This window comes from Saimiri boliviensis, chromosome 14 (assembly GCF_048565385.1).
Source record: "Saimiri boliviensis isolate mSaiBol1 chromosome 14, mSaiBol1.pri, whole genome shotgun sequence".
NCBI classification, from domain to species: domain Eukaryota; kingdom Metazoa; phylum Chordata; class Mammalia; order Primates; family Cebidae; genus Saimiri; species Saimiri boliviensis.
In genome coordinates this window covers 17,286,997-17,301,648 of record NC_133462.1, presented here as the reverse complement: position 1 = coordinate 17,301,648, position 14,652 = coordinate 17,286,997, and the positions used below count along the sequence as shown (strand labels likewise).

Genomic DNA, 14,652 nt, shown 5'->3' with positions numbered 1-14,652 from the left:
TCATTTCCCACCTCTGGTGTTGGTAGGGGCTGCTGCTTCAAGTATGGCAGCAATATTGCTGGGCTGTCAGAGAGACTTTTGTGCTAGAGGTTCCCCTCTTGTGTCTTTCATTAAAGCTAGGGAGTCATTTTTGATCATAGGAGGGCAGAGACCAGACCATTGGTGAATTCTCTCTTGCATGGGAATTATCAAGTCTCTTTCAGTTTTAACTGAAACTCAACTCAAACCGGCCTAAGCCAAAAAGGAATTTATTCATCTGTGTAACTGAAAAGAGTGGGCCACAAGGGGGAGGCTTCAGGCTAGCTGGATCTAGGTTTCAGATCAAGTGAACAGATCTACCCTTCCTTCTTCCCGATCTCTTGACTCTGCTGTCATCTGTTAGTTTCATTCTGAAGCAGGCTTCCACCATAAAATAGAAGAGGTGGCAACCAGTAACATCATGAAATGATGTATAATCTGAGCAACCCTAACCAAGAACTTATTCTCCTTAGGAATTCCAGCAAAAATCCAGAGAGGACTATCCTTGGCCAGGGTTAACCCTGTGTCCACTTCTGGAGCCAAGAAAGACAGTTCCTTCTCCAGGGGGAACCCAGGGTGTTGATACTAGAAGATAGAAATGGATATTTGGCAGGCAAATCTACCAGAATTCATTAGTTAGATGCTGCCATAGTGAGATGTCTCACCCAGGTCTCCCTCTCTCACCGCAGCCAAGCAAATGGAATAGATGATAGCAGGGAGCCTCTGGCCCTTTACAGTTAGATGCTGCCATAGTGAGATGCCTCACCCAGGTCTCCCTGTCTCACCGCAGCCAAGCAAATGGAATAGATGATAGCAGGGAGCTTCTGGCCCTTTAATGGAAGAAGGCCATCCAGTCCTCTCCAGTTAACATCCAGACCAAACACAAAGCATCCTTCTCTCATCCAGAGGGCATAGGAACCCTTCCTTCAGGGATGACTTTTTTTTTAGCAATGAAATCTTCAAAGTAACTGTTTCACTAAAGCCTCCGGTGTTTACTGAGGACTGTCAAAATCATCCTCCATCACTAGATCTTCTCCACAGGTCATGTTCCCTGAGCATTGGGGTGGCTTGAAGGTATAAACCAGAGAGGCCCTAGGCCGGGCGCTGTGGCTCACACCTGTAATCCCTGCATTTTGGGAGGCCACGGCGGACAGATCACCTGAGGTCAGGAGTTCAAGACCAGCCTGACCAACATGAGGAAACCCCCATCTCTACTGAAAATACAAAAAATTAGCCGGGTGTGGTGGCACATGCCTGTAAGCCCAGCTACTTGGGAGGTAAGGCAGGAGAATCAGTTGAACCTGGGAGGCAGTGGTTGCGATGAGCCAAGATTGCGCCATTGCACTCCAGCCTGGACAACAAGAGTGAAACTTCGTCTCAAAGGAAAAAAAAAAACAAGCCCAAGGGAGGAATAGTTAGCAGACTTCTGGTCTTTTTCTAGCTTGTGCTTAGCTGTTCCAAGGACCACAGGTGTATGTTGTTCTGTGTCGTAGTTCACTGTTGTTTTAATGTGGTTCATTTCCCATATTTAAAAAAGGGGGGGAATTTACTTTAAAATCCAAATATCTAGCTCCTCTTTAGGGAAAAAGAAAATACTAAGACCTAACAATACTAGACCCACATTCCTTCATAGTAAGCTGATGAGAGCTAGATAGTGACTTCTCCCTTTAGACCGGGTGTGGACTTTCTAGCTCACCATAGTCCCAGTAAAGCTTTGCTTCTTGCATTTGGCCTGGGGGGGAAAGCTGGATTAATGTTTAGTCAGCAGCTCATTTGGGCAGGATTGGCGGGGTACAGTGCTGTAACAACCCAGTAAAAGAATTTATGGGAAAGAGTGTGCACAACTTTGGTCTGTTTGTGGATTTGGTCGTTTTTTTGCTGTAAATGCTGTTGGCATATCAAACCTCCCGTCACAAATGTTCCCTCTGAAATAGTAACATGTCCTTCTATCTTATGAGTTGCCACCCAGTGAAGGAATCCCTCCCACTCCCAAGGGATGTTCATCCAGCCTCCGCTTGACCACTTCCAGCAGCCAGGGAGCTCATTACCTCCCCACATGGCAGCCAGTTCCATTCTTGGACAGATGCGTTATTTTAAAATTCTTCCTTATGTTGAGGCAGCTGCTGCCTCCTTGGGACTGCCTCCTCAAGCCACAAAATGCTGGAGCTGGGAAGGAAAACTGATTTTTTTAGGCGCGTGAGCTACCACTCATCCACCCTGCATCCAGGGCAAACATTGATAATTAATCACAGCACTGTTTCTCCCTGAGTCAGGAAGTATGCTGCCTTAAAATTGTTTTTAATTAAATTTGTTCTCAAAAATTACAAAAGTAATATGTATTCATTTGCAACTAGTGAAATAGTACAAAGTTATATAAAGATCGTGTTAATAATTCCCCTGTTTCTCCAAGATAGTGTTAGCAGCCTGGGGTGTATTCTTCTATACATTTATACACATACAAACATAGATATTCATATATAAAATACATAAGGGGTTTTGTAGGTGGCTTTTTGAAATCACGAAAATGGCATTATATTGGCCAGGTGCAGTGGCTCACGCCTGTAATCCCAGTACTTTGGGAGGCTGAGGCGGGTGGATCACCTGAACCAGTCTGACCAACATGGAGAAAACCCATCTCTACTAAAAATATAAAATTAGCCGGGCAGGGTGACACATGCCTGTAATCCCAGCTACCCAGGAGGCTGAGGCAGGAGAATCACTTGAACTTGGGAGGCTGAGGTTCAGGTGAGCCAACATCGCACCATTGTGCTCCAGCCAGGGCAATAAGAGTGAAACTCCATCTCAAAAAAAAAGACATTATATTGTACATGTTACTACGTACCTGTTACTATGTAGCTTATGGACATCCCTCTAAGTAGTTACAGATGAAACATTGTATATAGCTTGGGTTTTTTTTGTTTTGTTTTTTTTGTTTTCTTTTTCTTTCTTTAAGATGGAGTCTTGCTCTGTCACCCAGGCTAGAGTACAGTGGTTTAATCACAGCTCACTGCAACCTCTGCCTCCTGGGTTCAAGTGATTCTCCTGCCTCAGCTTCCCAAGCAGCTGGGACTACAGGCGCTAGCCACCACACCCAGCTAATTTTTGTGTTTTTAGTAGAGATGGAGTTTTACCATGTTGGCCACGTGGGTCTCCAACTCCTGACCTCAAGTGATCCACCTGCCTCAGCCTCCCAAAGTGCTAGGATTACAGGAGTGAGCCACCTTGCCTGGCCACATTAGGCATGTTTTTAGTAGATATGTTATATCGTACACTGTGGGATCTGCCCCAGTTTGTTAATAGTTCCCCATTGATGGATATTCCCATTAATTTCTTCAGGATTCTTCTCATCACGGTGCACCAGGCAGCCACTGCCAATCAGTTGGAGTTAGTGTAAGGTAAAACCTATTAGTCGTGTTACACCCAGTCCAGCTCCTTATCCCACACTCTAGAGAAGAGAACAGACTAGCCCCAAGATCAAAGTGAATCCATGACTTGGGGCAGGACTAGAACTGAATTTTCTTGACTTTCAGCATTTCCCATATCCCATGTTGTGACTCCCTTAGAGTCATCTACCCTGCTTTTCTCCTCTAGAGCAAAAGAACAAATATAGTTCCTCTTCTGTGTGCTACCTCTTCAGATATTCAAAGTCATTTATGCCATTCCTCTTGAGTCTTCTCTTCCCCAGGGGGAATCTCCTCAGTGCCTTCAATTTTTTTTTTTTTTTTCCTCAAGGTTTCCAAAGCCTTTGCCATCCTGTGGGCTGTTCCTTCTATCTTCTTTCCCCCCAGGACTATCTTCTTTCCCCCCACACTTTCCCAAGTGTGGCTTCCACATTCATCTTTTGTAGCTATTTATTTATTCACTAAATAAATATTGAGCATTTTTCTATGTATCAGGCACTGTTGTAGGCACTGGCTGATTGTATAGCTTGCATTTTGGTCGGACAAGAGAAGCATAAATAAGATGATACCTGAGGGTGTCAAATTACATAAAAGGAATGAAATAGTGTTAATATAATTGGAGGAGAAACACCTGAGATTGGATGGTCAGGGAAGCTCTCTCTGAGGAAATGACAGTGTGCTGAGACCTGAATGACAAGTAGGAGCCAGTCTCTAGCAAAAGAGTATTCCACTGACAAGAAAGAATTTGGTACAAGATGAGCTTGGAGAAGCCACAGGAGTCCTATAGGGCTCTGTAGGCCAAGTTAAGAAGTTTGGAATTCATTTAGGTTTTTTTTTTGAGACAGAGTCTTGCTCTGTCACCCAGGCTGGAGTGCAGGGTGCAGTCTTGGCTCACTGCACCCTCTGCCCCCCAGCTTCAAGCAATTCTCGTGCCTCAGCCCCCGCAAGTCGCTATGATTACAGGCATACGCTAGCATGCCCGGCCAATTTTTGTATTTTTTTTGTTTTGTTTTTTTTCCGAGATGGAGTTTCGCTCTTGTTACCCAGGCTGGAATGCAATGGCGCGATCTCAGCTCACCACAACCTCCGCCTCCTGGGTTCAGGCAATTCTCCTGCCTCAGCCTCCCGAGTAGTTGGGATTACAGGCACGCGCCACCATGCCCAGCTTATTTTTTGTATTTTTTAGTAGAGACGGGGTTTCACCATGTACACCAGGATGGTCTCGATCTCTTGACCTCGTGATCCACTCGCCTCGGCCTCCCAAAGTGCTGGGATTACAGGCTTGAGCCACTGCGCCCGGCCCAATTTTTGTATTTTTAGTAGAGATAGAGTTACACCACTTTGGCCAGGCTGGTCTCAAACTCCTGACCTCAAGTGATCCACCCGCCTTGGCCTCCCAAAGTGTTGGGATTACAGGCGGGAGCCACCACACCTGACCTTGTTTAGATTTTACTTAAGTGCAATTGGAAGTCATTGGAGAATTTTAGGTCAGCAAGGTGACATCTGATTTCCCCTTTGAAAGAAATTGCTGGGCCAGGCACAGTGGCTCACGCCTGTAATCCCAGCGCTTTGGGAGGCTGAGGTGGGTAGATCATCTGAGGTCAGGAGTTCAACACCAGCCTGACCAACATGGAGAAACTCCATCTCTACTAAAAATACAAAATTAGCCAGGTGTGGTGGCACATGCCTGTAGTCCCAGCTACTCGGGAGGCTGAGGCAGGAGAATCACTTGAACCCAGGAAGCAGTGGTTACAAGATTGTGGTGAGCTGAGATCGTGCCATTGCACTGCAGCCTGGACAACAAGAGCAAAAAACTCCGTCTAAAAAAAAAAAAAAAAAAAAAATTGTTGGATGCTTGTTTAACTTAGAGCAAGATTTCATTTTCCCTCATACCTTTCCTGCTTCTTATATCCAAAGGGATTGGCAACCAGGCCAGTTCGCTCTGTTTAGGGGTTTCACAGGGGATCCGTGAGGCAAGTCACAGCTATTGCCTTATGCATCCCACAGTTCTCTTCAGCAAGCGCACAGAAGTTCGGAGAGTAATAAGTAGCTCCCTTAGACCTAGGTTCAATGGGTCTTTGTATGAAGTTCTCAGTCCAAGGAGCCTTAGTCCTTTGGCAGCCAAAGGGGGATGGAGCTGAATGTGGTTTGAGGATAGAGCCAAGGGCACTGGTTGCAAGAGAGACAGATGGAGGAAATGTTGAGTGGAGACCTGGAGCTCAAGACACTTAGAAAAAGCCTTCAGAGTGGTGTCCAGAAACCAGCAAACTGAAAAATAGATCTGTTGTTTGCCCAGTTGAAGTAACTTCTCTGTAGTTCCTGTCTAAGAGAGGAATTTGGATACTTCCTAGCTGGTGAGTTTTTTACTTTGGTCTGTCCCCTTCCCCTCAGGTTGGTATTTTCTTGGCTCCCAGGAGGAGTCTGAGACAGGCTGGCGTCTCTAAAAGTCAAGGGGACTTCCCAACCAGAAAGTTTGGGTTTGGAGCAGCCTTCGGGGAAATTAAGAGGGCAGGGAGTGATTCACCTCAGAGTAGAGATAGGTAAAATCTGAAAAATCAGAGCTGTACCTTTTCCAGAGTAAGGAAGCTGGGTTCGAGAGGGTGAGATTCCCTCAGCCTGTTGGTGATATTTGAAAAGGCCTCTGACCATGCCCATACCTGATAGATCCCAGCCAGTTACTGATCAGATGGCCGGCTGCATACCTGAGATCTCCACCAGGGTCACTACCCCACCATCCATCCTCTACTCAGCATTTTGGGTCTAGCTTGAAGTAATTTAAAGAGCCCTTGGCCAGGCGCAGTGGCTCACACCTAATCCCAGTACTTTGGGAGGCCGAGGCAGGCGAATCATGAGGTCAGGAGTTCGAGACTAGCCTGACTAACATGGTGAAACCCCATCTCTACTAAAAATACAAAAATTAGCTGGGCATAATGGCACGTGCCTGTGATCCCAGCTACTTACTCAGGAGGCTGAGGCAGGAGAATCACTTGAACCCTGGGGGCAGAGGTTGCAGTGAGCTGAGATTGCATCACTGCACTCTAGCCTGGGCAACAGAGCAAGACTCCATTTCCAAAAAAAAAAAAAAAGAGAGAGAGAGAGCGAGAGAGCGCTTGGAGTTCTATCAGTAGGTTAGCAGTCACAGTGTCCAGCTCTCAAAGAAGGTGGCCAGAAACCAGCAAGGTCAGAGATATGCTCTGCTTAGTCATGTCACCTTGGGCCAGATTGCCATCAATTCATATCTTTTCTCATAATTTGCAGCCTCCTATTTCCCATTTCTGAAAAATCTTTCCAATTTATTTTCTACGTTAAATCCACTTCCTTTGACACTATAATAGCCAAGTGTGAGGGTCAGCATTTCCTTGGTCTCTGGGATCGGCATCTAAGTCCCAACAAGCCTTTTCTCTGGAGTTGGAGATTTGAGTGAAAGTTGATTTAATATCTGGTATTGGCTTCATCTTTCTTCTAGGAGCTCAGCAGAGCAAGTACCCTGAAAGAGAAACGCATGAGGCTTTCATGTCTCCCCAACCCACACTCATCAGGCAAGTTTCAGCCCCTTATTTCTGTTTGACTCCTTTGCTTCCTTTTTCAGGAGACTGAAGAGGTGTGGCTGGACCAAGACCTCCCCCCATGTGAGCAGGCTTCCTCCTCCCCCAACAACTGTTGCCACCACGCCCAGAAACGTCCTTAAGCCCTGGCCCTCAGGGGAAAGGTAACAGGAGGCCAGAGCCGGGACCATGTGACGGCGCTGGCCTTTGCCACCGCCGTCCCCCCACCCTGGCCCCAGGCCCGGCACCATGATGTTCCGAGACCAGGTGGGCATCCTCGCTGGCTGGTTCAAGGGCTGGAATGAGTGTGAGCAGACAGTGGCCCTGCTGTCACTTCTGAAACGGGTCACCCGTACCCAGGCCCGCTTCCTGCAGCTCTGCCTAGAGCACTCACTGGCGGACTGCAATGACATCCACCTGCTGGAGTCAGAGGCCAACAGTGCTGGTGAGTCTCCACCCTTAGAGGTGGGAATACCGTAGGAGGGAGACCTAGAATAGATGTCACGTGGCTAAGAAGGCCAAACCAACAGTGGGGCTAAAAACTATGGGTTCTAGGCTTGGTAGGTGGGGAATCCCTTACCTCCCAAGTCGTCATCATGGGTCTTCTGGGACTGTGTTGCCATAAATCCTCAGGCATGGAATAGTGGACTCATGGGAGAATGCACCGCCAACTGGAAACTTCCCCTAACAGGAAGATCATTTAGAGTGGCTTATGTGGGCTGCTGAAAGGAACAGAATAAAGTAATAATGAAAGGGGGATAGAAGGTGAGCAGTAATCAATTTCTTTTTTTTTTTGAGACAGTCTCGCTCTGTTGCCAGACGCCAGGCTGGAGTGCAGTGGCGCAATCTCGACTCACTGCAGCCTCCGCCTCCTGGGTTCAAGCAATTCTCCTGCCTCAGCCTCTAGCTGGGACTATAGGCATGCACCACCACGCCCAGCTAATTTTTGTATTTTTTTAGTAGAGACAGGGTTTCACTGTGTTGACCAGGATGGTCTCGATCTCTTGACCTTGTGATCTGCCCGCCTCTGCCTCCCAAAGTGTTGGGATTACAGACATGATCCACCGCGCCTGGCCAGTAATTAATTTCTTAAGCTTCAGGATATCAGGGCTAGGAGGGAATTTTGGAACTCTTCCAAAATTCATGTCATCTTATACTATTCTTTACCCTCAAAGGTAGGTTGGATTTAAAGCATAAGCAGCTTCCAGAGAATTTAGAATTTAGATACAGTTCATCCTGTCAGTTCCCCAAGTACTTATTAGAGAGACACTCCGTGTCCTGTGAGTTTGGCATTGGCATGGGTGAGCCAGGCTTCTCTAGGACCTGTCTCTTTCTCAAGCCCCAGTTGTAGACAGGAGTCAGAGGCTATTGCTGAAGCTGCCCTGGCTGTTTGGGCCTCCACAGAGCTGAATGGAGAGCTATTGGCTCCAGTGACAGATGGGAGAGGTGGAAGCCAGAGAAGAGGGAGGGTAGTGGATACCTGAAAACTAGCTGGGTAGGGAAATCAAGGGGCTCCATCCAGTTTGTCCAAATTAGTCACCCTAACTGTTTTCACCTTCTTCTTTATAATAATAGTTCATATTGAGCCCTTACAATAAGCCAAATACTATCTTTACTTGTATATTAACTTTTAAAAGCAGTGTTCTTGGCTGGGTGTGGTGGCTCAGGCCTGTAATTCCAGCACTTTGGGAGGCTGAGGCAGGTGGATTACTGGAGGTCAGGAGTTTGAGACCAGCTTAGCCAACATGGTGAAACCCCACCTCTACTAAAAATACAAAAATTACCTGGGCATGGTGGCGTCCACCTGTAATCCCAGCTACTTGGGAGGCTGAAGTGAGAGAATTGCTTGAACCCGGGAGGCAGAGGTTGCAGTGAGCCAAGATCATGCCAATGCATTCCAGCCTGAACAGCAAGAGCGAAACTATGTCTCAAAAAAAAAAAAAAGCATGTTCTTGTGTGGCTCTCAAGTCAGACTAAGTTTGAATCTCATTTCTGTTACTTGTCATATAACCAACCACTGTGTGCCTCAGTTTCCTCTTTTTTTTTTTTTTTTCTCTGAGACAAAGTTTCGCTCTTGTTACCCAGGTTGGAGTGCAATGGCATGGTCTCGGCTCACCGCAACCTCCACCTCCTGGGTTCAAGCAATTCTCCTCCCTCAGCCTCCCAAGTAGCTAGGACTGCAGGGACTCACCACCATGCCCAGCTAATTTTTGTATTTTTGGTAGAGATGGGGTTTCACCATGTTGACCAGGATGGTCTCAATCTCTTGACCTCGTGATCCACCCGCCTCGGACTCCCAGAGTGCTGGGATTATAGGTGTCATCCACCGTGCCCGGCCCAGTTTCCTCATCTTAAATGCAAGATGATATCCTGAGAAGTATGTAATCTCAGTAATAAAAAGAAAAGGAAAGAAAAAAATCAAGGTGATAATTATATCTACCTTCTAGGGTAGTTGTGAGGATTCAGTGCATTAACACACCTATAGCTTGAACACTTAATAACTGTCAGTTGTTATTTTTAATGTCAATAACTCATTTAGTCCTCACAACAACCCTATGAGGTAGGTACCTGTCATTAGCCCTATTTTACAGGTGAGGAAGCAAGCATGGGCTTCTAGGATTGGGATTTGAGGAGCCACACAGCTGCCTGGCCTCCCTCATCTTCCAGGCCCACTTGCCTTAGCAATAGTCACCCTTTTTTTTACTGAGTTTTTATGTAGAAGTCACAGAAGTAGCATGACTGTAGTGGGGAGATGGTTTTTCAGGCCAGGGATCACATCAGCTGAGTTCCTGGTCTGGCAGTAATTTCTTAGTCCTAGACAAAGAGCAATAAGAACCCAGCTCAGCTGCAGTAGGCTCAGAGTTCAGCCATTTCTCACCCTTGCCACCCTCCCCATCACTCTAACACTAAGGGCAGGAGTTCTGTTTGTGATGTGGCTCTGCCTCTAGAGTGGGGGCTCCTTTGGGGCAGGCCAGTATCTTACATAGCTTCATCACACATCCCCACTGCCCCATCCTGAGCAGGCAGTTGGATTACCACTGGGTACCGTTCTTAGCTGTATATCAGAATCATCAATAGTACTTATTGGTAGTGGTTTGAGTATTTTTAGGTTTTGCTTTTCTTCTCAGAACTTGTATTAAAATCAGAGTACAAAGGGTGAAAAGTGAGGTTTTTCTTCCAGATTTCACATTCTCATTTTCTTACATTTTATGAGATAAATTCCATACATACATGAACACATACATACTCTCCTTCCAACTTTGTCATTGTTTTAATTGTCTTAATATATGTGACCAAACATGCGTATTAACCACTTAATAATATGATTTGAAGATCAATCCATATTCAGCCATATTTCTATATCTTGTTGCTAAGTATTCATTTACACCTCACAACAATTCTATAGTGTATGCCCTGTTACTCCTCCATTTTACAAATGAGGAGACTGAGGTCTGGAGATATTATGTGACTTGCCATGGGTCACACAATTGGTTATCGGTAGAGTTCAGATTTTACTTCAAAGCTCTTTAGCACCCTTGACCAATAGACTCTTCCATATGGTACATGTGGTGTTGCTCTTACAAATAGTGATGTAATGAGTACACTTTAAACATCTCTAGGATGAATTCATCAGATTCTGCAGAACCGCTAGTTTAGAGGTATATGCAATTAAAATATTTGTTCTTACCACATTGCCCTTGAAAGACATGCTGCATTTTATACAAATAACCTCAGGCCCATTCCCAGATGGTTTGCAGTGGGATATTGGAGGTAATGCCTAGCCAAGGTTGAGAAGTACTGTGAAATGAATTGAGTGATGAAAGAATATATGAATCAAGGTTTTTATCCACAGCCCAATGTCAGATGGTGAGACTATAATAAGCTGGTACTTAAATGGGTGGAGAGGTAAGGAAAACTTAGAATGAGGGAGGGCCATGGTGTGTTCCAGAGTCAGTAGGAAGGCTGCCAGGACTGGAGCAAAGCATGACTTGATAGAGAAGTGATCACAGAGGTAAATTCTGGTAGGATTTTGAATGCCTGCTGTTTAGTAGACCTAAAGGCTGTAAGACTAAGAAGACAGGTGCCTCCTATCTCACTCCCACCCTCAAGTAGAACCCCATCTGCCTTATTTGTAAAGGAAAGTGCTCCTTTCTGGGCCTGGAGACCTGCCTCAAAGAAGGAACTGTTCATATTCTTGTTTCTCCTTTGATCATTATGGCCTGGTGTTTCTCAGACTTTGCATCATCATCAGAAGCACTGAGGATAGGTGATTGTTAGAAACCAGATTTCTCCCCCACCATAGACCTACTAAGATCTGAATCCTGAGGGGATGGGCCTGGGAACGAATACCCAGGTTCTTCTGCTAACCAGGCAGTATGACAGGAGATGCCCTGCTGGCGGATTCGTTTGTCCTGAGACATGAGACACCCAAGAGTTGTTCATCCACCTCTCCACGAGGGGGTTGTCCTGGTACTTTCCAGGTACTTCTTGGGCTCTGAAATAATGTGCCAAAGAAGATAAAGCCACAGCCAAGGATACTACTTTCTTTTGGGAGAAGCCCAACACATTATTCTGGAACAAGCGTTCTTAATATTTATCAGGGTAGACCACTCAGAAAATCTTCCCTTCTTCCCTACCCTCCCCAAAAAGATGCATACCTACTCAACAAACCAAATCTTGAGTTCAGTTGGTTCACTAGTCCCCGGTTAAGAGTTGCCTGTCTCCAAGCCATTTTTTTTTTTTTTTTAGCTTTTCAGGTCTCTTTAAACCTGGAGAGCTGAACAGTGAGGCAAATCCCCAGCTTTATCTGGGTTGTATCTCCATGTTCCACCCAGCTTACTACTTCCTCCAGTTCTCCAGGGAGACTTTGGATGTGGGTTTGGGTCAGAGCTGCCCAATTGTCTCTTTCCTGCTCAGATAGGTCAGGTAGCACAGAGAAATTTACCTAGGTGAGTGTGTCCCTAGCTTTGTGTTAGAATCCCCCAGGGCCTTTCTAAAATAGGATGATGCCCAGGTCCTTCCCTGGAGATGAAAGCTCCCTGGTTGACTCTTGTGTGCACCCAGTGGAGAACCACTTGTCCTGATGCTGACACTGATTCTGGGTAGGCCTAGGAAGGTGGTGAGGATACTGTTTTGTGACCTACTAGAAGTGGGGAGTCGGGGCTTACAGCTGTGGTCATTGCTTCCTCTCAGGCAGCTGGGAAGGTGTAGGGAAGTCTTCCAGCCCAGGCAGCCAGCATCAGTTTCACAGAAACAGGAACTGAGGCAACACCTAGGAATAGAAAAGCAATATTCCAGGGGTCTCTGGAAAAGGAAGGAGAGGTCCCAGGTTGCCCCTTGTTGTAATCCCTGTTCATTCTCCAAGTACTATCTTCCCTCCCTCTTTGGAGCTAGAACAATTTCCCTGCCCCTCTCCTTTTCCCTGATGCTAACTTGGACCGCAAGGCTGTTCCCATGGAAAGGAGAGAGGAGACTAGGGTCAGGGAAGCTGAATTCCCCTTCACTCCATGGTCCTGTAGCTTACTGGGAGATATTTCCTGCATTTTCTTCCCACCTCCTATCCTCTGAGTCAGTCCCCATATCTAGCAGGTTTAAACTCCTCCCTCTCTGGCTAATTGAATCTGGGTGGGGAAACTGAGGTCAGGAGGGAGCAATGGCAAGTGAGTCACCAGAGCTCAGCCCTGGCCTCCACCCTCCAATTTCAGGCTCTGCTTGACAGTTCATCAAACAAAAATGTGATCCCCCGGCCCTCCCCCGTGTCAGTGTGAGCTGGAGTAAGGCAGAGAAGGTCATGCTTGGAGCCAAACCTTAGCGCCTCCGACTGGTGCCTGAGGCTACTACAGTTGTTGCATCAGCCCATAACGTTAAAATGGGTTTGCTCTTAGGGAAGTCTTGTTTGGTGCCTTTGATTTGCCAGGACCTAGGGTCATGACCTACTTAGCTCTGGTCACCTGGCCAGCTCTCCCCTGCTGCCGCTATAGCCAAGGAAGACATTTATACGTACCGTCTTCCTCGGCCTCTTCATGTTTGCAGAGTCCAGGTTTGCAGCTTGGTGAGAAGCAGCTATTGGCGTCATAGCATTCCCCAGCCCCTTCCCCCATCCGCCCACCTCCAGAATTTCATCATTGCTTGTTGTGCATCTAGCTCCGAGGAACCAGAGATGTGTCTGTTTTTGGTAAATAACTGTGTGAAATTCCCCGCCCCTGTTGGGAATCTTAAGGGCAAGGCCCAGATGTGCTCTTGTACATGAACTGTTCCCACCAGCCCTGAAACAGCACGGGCTCTAGATTTTAACCAGGAGCAACAACGATAAATGTACTGAGCACTTACCACATGCCAGGCACTTTGCGTGATTGTCTCATTGATTCTTTACAACAACCCTGTGAGGTAGAGGCTTTACAGTTCCCATTGCACAGAAGAGACCAAGGATCAGAGAAGTTAAAGGACTGGCCCATAATTACCTTGAGTTAGATCATGGAGGCAGAGCTAGATTTTGAACCCAGCAAATTTACCTGTTGAACTTATGCTCCAACTCAGTATACTCTGCTAGGACCTGAGACAGAGTGACCTGAGCTTAGGGGATCCTAGAGAGGCACATGATATGCACAGACACCACTACCTTCTAGGAGACCATCTGGGTTCAATTGTGCAGGTATTTGTTGGGCCTCTGCTGTGCCTCCACTCTGGGCCAGACTTTTCTGATCTGGGCAGGAAACTAGAAGTTCCATCCCCACTCGTCATTTCTAGCCCCAACTGGGCTCACCCCAAGGGGCCTGAGGCTGCACAAATTCCTTGGACCAGTTCCAGTACTCACTGATGCTTCTCAGTCATGGGAGGCCTGCCCTCCCCACCACCACCACACAGACACATGAACACACATTTCCCCAGAGTCAGCCTCCATTCGTCCAAAACCACTCTCCTTTCTCGGCAGCAGAACAAGGTCTTGCATTGAGCCCAACCCTTGGGGCTGTTCTGTCATGTCCCCTGGCAGTACCAGAGGAGAAGCTGTGTCCCCTTAGCCCTGGGGTCCTGGCAGTACTCTGGAGTGGGGGAGGGACTAGACAAGGCTTCTCTCTGTCCCAGATGCCTCTGGCTACCCTGCAAGGCCTAAACAACAGCGATTGAAAATGTCAGGGTAGGGCTGGAGGAGCAGGCTGACTGGACTCTACTGGAGAAGAGAGGAAAACACCCATCATTGAGCCACAGACGGAATGCTTACTATGGGTACACTCTCAGATGCTTTACATGCATCATCTCCCTGCATCTTCTCAGCAGCTTTTTATAATCCTTACTTTACACAGGAGGAAGCATACTGCCTAGGCAACTGTTTTTTTTTTTGTTTTTTTTTTTTACTGGGATGCATATCCTCAACTTCTTTATTTTTATTTTTGTTTATTTTCATTCTTGACTTTCTGTCCCTAATGGGAATCACTATCTTTCTTCTTTCTCATCAAGAACTGAAAACTCTAGGACTAAGTTATGAAAAGAGGGTACCACAGAGTTCTTACTATTTGATCGAGTGCCAGGTGGTGAAGATGGGAGAGCAGGAAAGATAAAAGTTCTTGACTTCAGGAAGGCCAGATCTGCCTTGGAAAACGATCTTTAGATATGGAGATGGCCTGAAAGACCAGCCTCGTAATCTTGGCAGCTGGTTCAAATGAAGACAGACAAGGGAATGAGGTTTCCTA

At 46.6% G+C, this 14,652-nt stretch overlaps 1 protein-coding gene across 2 annotated transcripts in view; it reads left to right on the top strand.

Annotated features, from left to right (window-relative positions):
- The window catches only part of SAMD4B (sterile alpha motif domain containing 4B), a 49,596-nt gene that overhangs the window by 8,921 nt on the left and 26,023 nt on the right, over window positions 1-14,652 (top strand). For both annotated transcript variants that reach the window (XM_039466470.2, XM_074386374.1), the window contains one exon: window positions 7,009-7,409. In XM_039466470.2, the coding sequence (XP_039322404.1) occupies window positions 7,214-7,409 (196 nt within the window). In that variant the 5' untranslated portion in view covers window positions 7,009-7,213. The remainder of the gene's footprint in view (window positions 1-7,008; window positions 7,410-14,652) is intronic.